This window comes from Argiope bruennichi, chromosome 9 (genome assembly GCF_947563725.1).
Source record: "Argiope bruennichi chromosome 9, qqArgBrue1.1, whole genome shotgun sequence".
Lineage (NCBI taxonomy): Eukaryota > Metazoa > Arthropoda > Arachnida > Araneae > Araneidae > Argiope > Argiope bruennichi.
Window position 1 is genome coordinate 52,513,771 of NC_079159.1, and position 13,812 is coordinate 52,527,582.

General features: G+C 28.2%; 1 protein-coding gene across 1 annotated transcript in view; it reads left to right on the forward strand.

Annotated features, from left to right (window-relative positions):
- LOC129984944 (uncharacterized) overlaps positions 1-13,812 on the forward strand; it is a 125,880-nt gene that overhangs the window by 49,336 nt on the left and 62,732 nt on the right. Inside the window, exons 7-8 of the mRNA XM_056094887.1 lie at positions 5,909-6,056; positions 7,502-7,792. Coding sequence (XP_055950862.1) covers positions 5,909-6,056; positions 7,502-7,792 — 439 coding nt within the window. The remainder of the gene's footprint in view (positions 1-5,908; positions 6,057-7,501; positions 7,793-13,812) is intronic.

Genomic DNA, 13,812 nt, shown 5'->3' on the forward strand with positions numbered 1-13,812 from the left:
GATCTTTTAATATGGTGGTCGTTTGAGCTATTATTTGAAGCGAAAATAAATTAACAAGATATTATAGATATCTTTTTTGTATACAAACAGTCAATATACTTAACTCTATAATCACTGAAACACCCCAAACGCCTGTTTAACCAAATTACTTCGAACCCAAGAAGAACGATTGAATATGACTGCGAAAATTTCTCTACCTTTCATTAAGTATAATTGATTGAATACTCATGGTGTATGCTTTGTTTGCTAGAGATGCTTGCCCCAAAAAACAAAGATTTCGAAGACAGCAAAGTTTTTTGAGAATTCTCAAAAGACATCCGATAATATAATTGCTCAGTTGCCTTTGGTTCAGTTGGTGTCTCTTTTGTATGTAAACCCTTTAAGAATATGAACTGTCGTTGTAGTATTCTGCTAGGTTAGAGAAATTTTATGATTTTTGAAGGAGAAACTCGGGTTTTCCATTATTCTGAGTTACCCAAACTCGAATGATCTTAAGAATGAGAAGGCTGAATAAAAGAAGATTAGTTAAAAAAAAGCTGAAAAATCGAAGATCGTTTGCACAATTTTCTCTTCTTTTTTACATTCAAAGTTATAATTCATTGGTAGTAATACTCAATAAAAAATCCTTCCGCATATAATTAGATGAAAACAAAGAGACTAAATGCCAAGACGAACAACGACATCTTCAATTCAATTTTGGCAAAAATTGCATTGATATGACTAAAAACGCGATATCTTAAAAGAAAGATCAAAAGGACTTAATGCCAGATAAAGAAACACAGGTACATTAAAAGTCAACTATAAAGGTTGAGAATAATTGAAAATTAAAGACTATTCAATAATGAAAATTTTTTCAAATATCAGAATCAACACATGTTGGTTTTAAAATTTTGTAAACTATTGGTTTTTCTACTAATCAGAAAATAACTATACAAATTATATTCATGCAGATTCCTTTATAAAATTCTATTTTTTGAATTCCTTTCTTCTTCAGTGATCACAATCAACACATTTTGATTTAGATTCCTTCTTGATTATCACCATAACATTTCCTTAATTCTTTTAAAATTGAACATTTTTTTTTGCTGGACCTGTCAAAGTGTAATTTATTCCAAAAATAATTTTTTTTTTATTTCCATGACAAAAGAGAGATGTAACTTATGTATAGAACGGCAGTGTACGTTGAAGTACTATTCTTTGAAAATACGATATACGATGGAAAGCATGGAACGCCATGAACACGTGTGTTGAGATTTCGTCTTCACGGGATACAAACGACAAGAATCTTTCAATGATCAACACGAACATTCTATAGCATAAGACATCTGTGCATGATCTCATTTTGAGAGGCCGCATTAGAAAACAAGAAAAACTTCATACCTAGATTTTAACGATACGATAGCTTTCACATATGTGAACTTTGCAACGATGTATTGAGTCATTACTATAATCAGTTGCTTTGAGTTTGAGACGAATGCAAACTAAACTGTAAGGTTATAAAATTCTAAAATCAGTGGGAATGGTCACCCAGAGATTTGTCGTGATATTTCTAATAATTTTTTACCCCCTCCCCTTGAATAAATTGTGAACTTTGCATGGCAATGATAAATAAATTACTTACATTAGCTTAAATCTAGCATTTTTATTGAATCCATCAATAAGCATATGTATTTTGTCGCCATTTTGCCTACCGACTGACGCCAAAATTTAACTTGGAATTACATCTGTAGCTGCAAGATATTACACTACATTTTATTGATTCAAGGAATTTAGTTTACACTCATGCTAAATTACAAATGGTAAGGCGGTCAACAACCAACGAAACATTTGGTTGAAATTTTATAGAAGTTTATATATTAAATGTAAAAACTATGTAGCAGTTTTGATCTACTTAGCTTTTTGCGTTTTGTAAATATTGAGTTCTTTCGTAATCGAACAACTATATAAGCAGATTTCCAGCTAATAGATTTCATTCAAGATTTCATTGGAATTTATGAATTTGCCCATCACTTCATTTATCAAATTTCATCCGTCTAGCTCAAAGTGGTTTCAACTTATGTTCGAAGACAGACAGACTGACTCTCTAACAGATAGACATAACACCAATTTATTTTTATAGACCCAGGAAGGTCTAAAACGGGAAGATTCGTCAAAATCTCGAATTTTTTGGTGATTACAATACTTCCTCTATACTTCATATATGAAAATGGAAAAAAAATTGCTTTAAACCAATTTATTTCCATGAATGATCTGTTTATTCTATTTTGTTGAGTACAAGCAGTAGTTAACAAACAACCTGAACTTACCATTGAGCAGTTCGCTTTTTTTTTCTGGAATTTGACAATTATTTTGATTTTAAATAACCTAATATCTGTAGGCTCATGCTTGTTAAAAATAATTTAATATAACTTCTTTTAAAACATTGATATTTAAATTAAAAAAAGCGAATTAATTCTGCGTGTTTAAATAAACCTATGTTTTCCTCGTAGTCTTTGCAGTCAATTAAAATTATATTTTATTTATTAAATATCTTAATATTGGGTGAAGTTAAATATTTTTAAATTTATTGACTCTTTTAATGTAGGAATATGATATTGATATTTGACCAAATTAGAAATAAATATTAAGTTAATAATCAAAGAATCAAAAAGAAAGATTAACTGAATCCGGCCCGAAGACTTTTTCAAGGGTCACCCTCAGGCAAGGATTCAAACCAGGGATTTTTTCTGTGAGGGGTCTGACTTTCGTCCAACAAACTGACCCCTCGTGACCCGAAAATCCCAGAAAATTGAGGTTTTAGAGATAAATTAGTATCACAAGATTAAAACAAGTAAAAACACTAGCAAAAAAAAACAAACCAAATAAGACCACAGCAAATCAAACCACAAAATACATGAAAAAAGAACCAAAAAATAACCAAAAGTAATATAAACACAAGGCAAAATACTTACAAAATGAAAGTACAAATCTGAAGAAAACTACTTGATGTTAAAACGTGCTATTGTAGATGTATTTCGTTGAACTAAACTAAGATTTAATTTTTCCACGTTTACAGCTATATCCGCCTCCCACGTTTCGTCATAATGTATCGTCATCGAACTTGAAGCGCCATCTATTGAATTAGAACTCAAAGCTAACAAACCGGAGGAAGTCAGAAATTAAACAGACCCTCTCTTATCAAAACTTCTAAATTGCAAAAGTTTTTGGGAAATTCGTTAATAGTTAAATTTTTAATGAGATTGTTTGTTGCTAAGATATAAGAGCTTTTATTATTGCAAATTTTTTTAATTCTGTTAAATTGTGAAAATATCAAATTTTTGAAAATTTTAGAGTTTAAATTAGAATGGTAGTTACTAAGTTTAATTATTTTAAAGTTAAATTCATCCCTTTTATCATAAATACCTATCAAAGTTTTTCCATTAACAATTTCTATATTTAAATCTAAATAATTAGCTTTAAGTTGATTTTCGTTTGTTTGAGTTAAAACTAATTCTTTTGGGTAACAATTAATAATATCATTAGGATTATCCACATTTAACAAAATTAAGTCATCAATATATCTCCAGCCTATTATTAAGTTAAGTTTAATTATTTCTTTTCCATAATAATGTAGGAAAATATTGGCTAACGCACTTGAAAAAGCTGTTCCCATTGGAATTCCTTTTTCTTGTTTATAAAAATTTATTCCGTTAAAAACATAGTTTTCTTTAATATTAAATTTACATAACTCTAACCAATTAGTTTTTGTAATAATATCTCTATTTAAATATTCTTCATATATATTAGTACAGACATCTATTAACTTTTCATGAGGTAGATTAGTGTATAAATTTTCAAAATCATAAGTATTAAGCTTATTAATATTGTTATCTTTTAGAAAGTCCAAGATATCTTTACTATTGATAATAAAATTATCTTCCTCTTTAATTTTGTTTAGGACAATTTTTAAGTATTTAAAGAAATGTTTTCCCGTATAGTAATTGTAACTGCCTGTGCTACAAGTTACGAATCTAAATTTTATTGGTTTTTTATGAAATTTTATTGTTGGGAAGAGGTAAGGGTAGTTTAAAGAGCAAGTTTTTATTTTAATTTTTTTAGCGAAAGCTAGCATCCTTTTATCCAATTCTTTTTTCCCGGTGTTAATTAATTTGTAAGTTGAATTAGAGTTATATTCATTAATTAGAAGTTTTTTATAATAATATTTACAAATTAAACCGAAATTATTTGCCGATTTATCTATTACTGTAATAACAAACCTCTCTTTTAAATTTTTTATTTCTTTTTTCAAAGCTTTGTTGAAATAAATTCCTCGTTTAGTTCTAACGTTGTCTGCATTAAATTTTGTTTTAATGTCTTCTAAAATCCTTACTTTCCATTCTCTGAAACCTTCTGGAGGCCAATGGTATTTCCTAGATAATTTGGAAATAAAAATATCCATATCTTGTCCGATAGAAATTAAGATTTTTTTAATGTTAACTTTTTCTCTTAATCTAAATTTCGTGCCCCTTTCCATTAAATCTCTTAAAGAGTTAGAATCTATAATTTTTAAATTCCCTGTTATAATATGTCCTTTTTCAGCATCTATATAATCTTTATAAATATCTTTATTACAATTACAGTCTGTCTTGTCTATCTTATTTAAATTTTTGCTATAGTAATTATAGTTACAGATTCTTTTTCTTAAAGTTGCTGAATAACTAAATGCTATTGAAGCTATTGCATTATCCTTTAAAGGAAAAAATTCTTTATTGTTGTGCATAACTTTAGGCAACTTTAGGTTTTCGAAGCAAATATCCAAAAATCTCACTACACAGTATTCTTTATTTAAATTACTTTTAGTTTTAAATAGTAAATTGTTTTTTCCTATATTAAGTTTGAATTTGATAAGATCTAGAATTATGAATTTAGTGAATGAATTTTCAAACTTTAAATCTTCAAATTTGTTATTAATAAACCATCTAATTTTATTTTTCCTAAAGCCAAATAGATATTTCTTAATTTTAAGAATATTTTCATTATTATGTTCCAAATTACACAAATTTTGAAATTCCTCAGTTACTATATCATAATTACCGCCTCTACCTTTTCCTCTCTTAAATCTTTTACTTTTATTTTCATTATCTAGAAAGTCTTTAAAGATGTTAAGTTTGTTATAAATACAAATGTTATCCAAATCCCCATAACCTTCTCCATTTAATTTACTATTGAGTCCATAAGGAAACAAAGTTTTCAAATTACATATATAAATATTTTCCAAGTCTAATCTTTTATTTAAATCAATAATATTATCTTCCAGAATGTAAATATTAATGTTATCAAAATTATGACATTGGAAGTGTAGTAGCTCATAATCAAAAGACTCATTTTTACTAAAGTTTTTAATGGCAGATCTATGGCCATTTACTCGTTTATTTAGTTCAGTACTGGTTTGTCCTATGTAATTCAAATTACATTCTTTGCAATTTAATAAATAAATAAGATTTTTATTTTTACAGAACAATTCTAGATTTGAAATTTCGTTATTAATTTGTTCTTTGGAAGATAATATTATTGATTTAAATAAAAGATTAGACTTGGAAAATATTTATATTGGACGAAATTTGTTGGACGAAAGTCAGACCCCTCACAGAAAAAATCCCTGGTTTGAATCCTTGCCTGAGGGTGACCCTTGAAAAAGTCTTCGGGCCGGATTCAGTTAATCTTTCTTTTTGATTCTTTGATTATTAACTTAATATTTATTTCTAATTTGGTTAAGTTCATTTGTGTTTTAGTTGTAGCAGCATTAGCGCTCTCTAAATACAATGTATATTTTATTATTATATAGATTCAGAAAAATTATTTAGGTGTTTTTGCACATTGTTTATTTATGGATTGATAGTTTCATATTGATATTTGTTTATTCTTTTAGAAACTTCTTGAAAACACCAACGACGGTCAGAGTGACGAAGGGGGAGGAGGTTTGTCAGTGGCATGGATTGTCGCCATAGTCATCAATGTAATCCTCATCGTAGTTTTTATATTCGCTATCATCTATTGTTGGCACAGAAGGAAAAAACGTAAGTTTTAAAAAATATAGTTTTGATCATTGTCTTTTAATAGTGAAAGTTATTCTAAAAATTGCGCGTCAGAAAAGAGGAACAATGGAATTTACAAATCACAAACCGTTTGTAAATTAAGTTTTGTTTATTATTTTTTTTCAATATTGAAAAAAAAATGTTAAATTATAAGACATGAAACAGAAATAATGGAGTCACAAATGGTTTATAAATAAAACTTTTCTCATTATTGTCTTTCAGTATTGAAAAAAATGTCAAATTGTTTGTAAACAAAGTTTTGTTCATTGCCTTTCAGTATTGAAAAACATGTTAAAAATTACACGGCATAAAGAAGAAACAATGGAATTTGCAAATTATTTGGCCTGTTTTTGTGTCTTGGATTCAAAAAATAATTATAATGAGAAAAAATAATACAATAAAATATTTTATTGATAATTTGGTAGGAAGTTAAAATATTGTTTGCAATTTCAAATATTTATTTCATTGTTTGATCACGTTGCTATCCAAGATAGGTGTAGCAATTGTAACAGAAATTTTATATATTTGGTGGAGCTTTAATTAGAAGCATTGACAAATATCACTTGGAAACAGAAGGTGATAGCAAGGGTAATAAATATTGTCTAGCGGTTTTACAATTGAATTAAGTTTCAGTATAAGATTGCCACAATTGTTGGAGAATTGCCCATAAAAAGAAAAGCATGCTTTTACTCAAATCTATCAGTTTTATATAATGAATCAAAAAGTATTACAGCAGCATGTTAGAGTAAAGTATCACAGCATAACTAATGGCTATATTTAATGTCTTCTTGGATCATTTTATTACTATTGAATCATTTTATTGATTTTAATTCGTTTGTTGTTTTGATTGTTTTTCTCCTAAGGAAAGTTATTCAATACAATTGTGATAGAGAACAAAGATCAGACGTATTCAGATATTTTGAACTAGTGAAATGCGAAGTTAACATTTATTTTTCATAATGCACACATGTTTCAATTCTATATCCTCTGAAAAATTGTATTCTTACATGTAAAAAGTATAACATTATTTATGCCATTCAGCAGTATACAATTTACTTAAAGTCACAATATTTTCTTGTCAATTCTGTGCATAATATTTCCATAGAGATTTAGGGGCAGAATGTTCTGAAGAATAACAATTAAATAATTACCAGAAAATCATGCTTTTTAGTGTAATTTTGTAAATTTAAAATACTACCAATGCAATGGGAAGAATGTTGCCTTTTTTATATTATTAGATATCCCGTGATTAAAATAAATTAAGATGTTCAGAATCAGAATTTCTGGTAATTGTAGTTTCATTAAAGTGGTTACCCACACCAAAGCACTATCCCAAAGTGGTCATCTTTGCTGTATTAGCTGTCCCCTCCGATGATCTAAATTTTTTAGGGCGGGGACAACACGAATTGTAAACGCTCTCTTTTCAGAAAACGATTCCTCTCGCTCGGGATCTGCCCTCCAGAACTTTGACGGCCAACCTGAAGCCATGATGTTCGCCAATAAGGCCGATATCAAGAAGAAGAGCATGGAGGAGAAGGCAGCCTTGATGGACTCTGGCCATAGGGGCACCAACATCTTCACGATCGAGAATGGACGGAAACATCTGGTCAAACACAAACACCATGAGGATGATGACGAGAGATGTAACTGTTATTCTCCAGCCTGTTACTGTTCCGTGGGGGATGGGAGGAAGACTGATTCTCGACTGGGAAGAAGTGGTTAGATAGTTTGTTTGTTGTTGTGTGGTTCAGCGTGGCTTCTGTGTTTGTGGTCACATGCATTGCATCAAGCTTTTACTTGGAATATGTTCCTTTCAGGGGAGATATCACCTTGTTGTTGCACATGCTTCGCATTCAAATAAATATCCGCAATTTCTTTTCTAGGATAACATACACATAACTACTATAAATTAAGTGTGTATTAATGGCTGCTCTGTCGTTCAATGTAGCTTTTGTGTTTGTAATTTATTATTGCGCGAATTGTGCTTGATGTCATTTGTGTTCAATAATGCTGCTTTCTTGACTTGCCAATTGCACGTGATCTTATAACTTTAAACGAGCAATTCTTTTATATGTATAAATTTTTTTCGTGTACCTTCGAAACGGCTATAACTATTTGAATGAAATTTTATATTTAGATAAAATTTTGCTTTTTAAATTTATCTCTATAGGTGTCTTTCCTGGGGGGAAAAAGCCTCCGCGATTTTACACAAAAAAAAAACATTTTGTTATAACTAAATATTAACACGTGGCCGTACATGACACGCTTCATTCGTATAAGAGGCGGAGTAGTGGTTAGGGCTTTGGATCTCCCATCCATTTTTCTCATGCTCGGTTCTGGGTTTGCAATGCAATTAGATTTCGCTTATAATTTAAGACGGGCCATAGGATTTTATTTGCGATTTAACAAACAAAATTGCCGGCTGAAGTTGGGTCTCACAGGTAGTTAAAATGAATAAATGTACAAAATAGTAGTTTTAATTGACTTTAATCAATGAAGATAGATAATACTACTTTTAATGGAGGCCAATTAAATTTTTGCATTTTTTCTTTGAATCTATTTCTAATGCAAGTGCAACAATGTTTAAAGAAAAATTGATGCTCAATTTAAATTACTTGCTTTCAACGAGCAAAGTGATAATATCAATTTTTGGGGAACTACTTAATTTGTTTTCCTTTGTCTTTAAATCTATTTCTAGAATGTGTATAACAATGTGCGAGAGTACTGAAGTTTTAGGAGTAACCTAAAAGCCGAATTCGTCATTTCATTTTTCATTTTTAAGTTCGGAATATCCATATAGTTATTATTGATCGCTTAATTATCCCCGGATTTCGTTTTAAGGAAATATTTTTACAGTTCCTCAGACACAATGATTGGGCCGATTTTGACAATTTTATTCGCTTTTTTGCTAATCTAGCTAACCAATTAGAATTTATATATTTATTATATATAAATAAAATAGTTCCTTAATTTGTTGTAATGCTATGTAATTTGTTGTTTTATCGACATGGCTAAATCCAGGCTATTAAAAGGATGAGTGACTAACGTCTAGCCGAAAACGATAGTTTTATTTTATTTTGGCCAAATGCAGATTCAGCTATGTTGGATTTATTTAGCTTAAAACTTTAACTGTTCCGTCAAAAAAACACTTTTGGAAATAAAACTTACTCATTTGATTGTTGTACTCATTGAATATATATTTTCTGAAAAGGAGAATTCAAAGGCATTCCATAAATTATACAATTGCTAATGATCTTTCTCACACATGGCTTATGTTTACAAAACGTTGTTATGAATGATGTCATAGAAACTAAACTGTATAATTTGAAATGTCTTTTTTCCCCAGCAAATAGAGCCAAAACAAAACAACTCTTAACTAAACTTCGGCCGAACATATTTTAAAAGTTGCATATTTAAAGCATTAATGTGCTTTATATTGTCATTGATTACATCTGTGTGTATCTGAAGTATTGGAGTGTTTTGATATTAGAAAAGATGATTTATATAAAATTAAATATAGTTTTCTTTTATAGTTTTCTATAATATATTCTATAATATAGGTTTCTTTCTCATATTAGTGTTTGTTATAATTTCTAAGATGCTTTATTTTTGTTATTTTTATGATTGAGAAAGCATTGTTTAAGCTCATTTTGCATTAATAGACCACAACGTTGATTTTTTTTTCTGAAGTAATACATTGACAGAATTTTTACCACTTAAAAAAATATAGTTATTCTTTAAATCTTTATTCTGAGAAATTTCTAGAACTTTATTCGTTGTTTCTGGTTAATTTTAGACATTGTTTAATATACGAGAAAATCTTTTTTTTTTCAAAATCTGTAAAAATATGTAGCTTAAAGGCTATATAATTTTATTTTTAGGAAAGGTTGTTATTGATATATAATATAACTTAATAACACATTTATCTAGGCCGTGATTTATAATATATTTATGAATTTATTAGAAACAAAATAGTTCTAATGGAATGTATTACGAATGAAGTAAATAGAAGAGCAAGTTAAATGATAAATGACGTTAGGCATTCATCCATTATCCAAAGATAGTGAATAATATTGAAATTTCATAGAATAAACTTTTATTTGTGAAATTATTACAATGTCATCACTTAGACAAGCAGTAATATTTAAAACGCACCAGAAGTTTAAAAATATTTTCTAAATATTGATTGATGATGCCATTTCGCATGAATTCGTGAACATGTGAAGAATGAATAACTTGTAATTAACCAGCCAAAACTGATTTTATCCCCTTTATATTCGTCGGCCAAATGTGATTAATCTGTAATTATAGCCATTCAAAGCTATTCATCTTCGAAAAAGATGTCGAATTCCGAACAACGATCAAGTTTCATATTTTGTGTGCTGATACGAAAATCATTTGTCTTATCTTATGAAATGATTAACTTTGTGTAAGATGAAATAGCAATGAATCCAGGTAAAGCTGAAAGTTATTGTAAGGAAATATTCTTCATCATCTCAACCAAAACAGCCCAAGGAATACGGAAATAAAAAGAATCTTGCTAATATTCTTTTTATTTCCGTATGCAAGATTTTATTCAATAAATCTATTGATCCTTTTTGAACTGCTACTAATAAAACAACACAATGAAATCCTTAAACGTCGGCGATGTAAAAATTACCAGCTTTTCGGAATGGTCAAGTCGTATTTGCTCCATCATCATCATAAAACGGATCACATATTTCCAATCACTTTTGAAACAAAACATCATTTTCTGGTACTTTGACAGCTAGCGTATATACTTAATCTCTCCCCGTTATTTTTCCGCTGACAAAGAATTCTGTTATGAAGCAACGATTCTCAAGTTCTGAAGAAGTGCTATGACAAATGCGCTGCACTAGGTGGCCGAAAGAGACTTTCAATATCCTTTTAAAACGTTTGTATGAAATATAGCAAAAACATGTAATCACACAGAAAATTTGTTCTCAAAGAAATAGTTTGTAAATGTCTTCTATACATATTTCCTCCTTTATAAAATAATTTTTGGAACTTTTTCAAAAGTAATAGTAAGATTAACTGTTAAAGCTTTAACCTGCTAAAGATGCTCACTTAGCGAATGACATTTTTTTCTTTTCCTCGATTAGAATTATTTACAGATGGCATTTCCAACTTTCTGCTTAATGTTCGAGGACGAGGGCAATATATGAGTTGATATTTCGCACCACTTTTTTATACCTCAATATTGGAAAGATAATGCGTCTCTATAAATTTACAAGAGCTTCTATAACAGGCAACCATTGGCTCTTTATAAAGTGATATAACCTTTAAACTGCTTTAATCATTCTGGTGTAAGCAAATTCCAGATGATATGAATAGGGATTTATGTAGCCAAGATAAATATATAAGATACGGTGATTAATACAAAGCAATTCTCAATATTCTTTAAAAATCCTTTGATTTCTCTGAAAAAGTTATGAATGAGAAAATGGTACAGGTGGATAACGGACTGGCTTGAGTCATTAGAAATACATAATACAGAACTTTATTAGCCGCAATTTACAAAATCAAAGAGTAAATGGGATTTTTTGCTATTATTAAAAAGTATTGAGCAAATCAAAGTAATTCTGAACTTGCCAAAACTTTATCGAACCTCTCTCTTATCATTTTACTAATCTTTACTAAAATGTTTTTAAAAAATTTCGTCTTTCTGCTGGAGTATACAGAGAAGACCATTGGAAATATAACGATTAAGAACTGCACAAATGTTTTTGCTTCCTCAAATACTTATAATAACAATATTGAAGGAATAATTATTTTTCACTATTTTTAAGCTTAAGTAATTGTCTTTTTTATATTTCAATATGTTCGCTTTGCAGTTTACCTTTTTAAAATTTTCACTATTTATAATCATACTTTTTACTGTTGTATTGAAATTCAAGCAAATTTTATTGCTCTTTATTTTATCAAACCTCTTTATTTATTATTCCTATCATCAATGTAAAGACTTATAAATATTACCTTTTTGATTTATGTTCAATCCCATTTACATTCCCATTACGTTTAATTTTTAATACATCCCATTACGTTTAATTTTTACGTTCAATCCCATTTGAGTGTTTTAAGTTATACATTTTTTTTTGGATCAGTTTGAATGTAATAAAACACTGGAGTTGCTTCTTACGTTGGATATTTCCTTGTTAGGACATATTCTTCAGTGCATGTGTCTGAAATTTATCTCATTGAATAAACATATTTGACTTTTGATATGTTGCGCAAAAAAAATAAAAAAATCTTTATCATTAATTTCAGATTTATAGCTTTTTATAAAGTGAAAATGGATATTTGCTTTGACTTTCAAATTATACATTTTTATTTTCATTTCAGTTTTGCAGCAATTCGATATTTTTTAATATTTATGAATAACTTTTGCTATACACAAAATTAAATATTTGGATAATTCTAATGTTAGGCTCCTTATCAACTCTATTTTTAGGATTCTTTTGTTATTGTATTTTTTAAAAAATTATTATATATCAAAATGTTATGTGCGGTTTTTTTGTATGTTACATTGTGGTTTTCTGAAATATATATGATTATAAGTATAATATAGTAATTTATTTAATCTTTTAAATTTAATAATTATATTTAATGAAAGAATTAAATTTTTAATGTTAAATTTTGCCCTTCATTGCCCTTTAGTTGAATACAGTTAATCTTCACTTGTATTATTTTAAAAATATAATTAAAAGTTGGTATGAGTTTTGAATAAATTTCAATTAAATTTATATTCTCGTTTTTATTAAGATACAGAATGAAAAGTTGTTCGACAAAATTATGCATTTTGTGTTAATAATTTAAGAGCCGTAAAATCAATATTTTTCTGGTTGCAGAAAGTGGGAAGCGATAGAGAAAAAGGGAAGTTCGAAAGTGAAATTTTTGAATAGTATGAAAAGCATCAAACATGAAGTAAAAAAGAAAGTTGACTTCTAGAATATTTATATAATACAGAGAGAAATAGTAATTAGAAATATTCTTATACCAAAATTAATATAATCGCCATTCTACTTTCACTGTTAGCGAGTTGAAAAATATTTAAAAATTTAGCATTCTTAACAACTTTTGAAAAATGCATTTTTAATACCATGAACATTAAAATCTATATTCTTTCAGAACTTTAAAATCGATTTCTTTTAAAACTAATCAATGCAGAACTATTTATTGATATGGGAATTTTATCAATTGTGCAATAACAACAGGGCAAAAGAAAAAGTTTTTACTATTTCTCAATTAAATTTGTCTTGCCTCTTAAAATTATTGATAAAATTAGAAAAAAAAAGTTGAATTCGAATTCTATTTTAGAAAGAACGTACATCATTTAGAATATCACTTCCACAGTTTAAAAATCTTCTACTATTTACAAAAATGTATTTTTATAAAGTTGTATTCAATCTTTCAATTTAATTAAAGCAAAAGTCATCTAAATACGCTTTGAAGAATATTATCACATTTTATTATTTTTTAAAAACATTCAGAGATGAAATTCGTGATGCAAATGAATTTTCAGAAAATTGTAGTCTACAGATAATTTTTATAATTGAACTATTCTTACAAAGAATTCGTTCCCTTTTCCTACATAAAGCAAAGACTTACAGAATTGTTAATACTCTAATTCAATATTCAAGTAGATATATCTAAAGAGATCTTTTTAGTTTTTATTTGTTGAATTCATCCTGTTAAAGTCTCTACAGTCGTTCTGTCA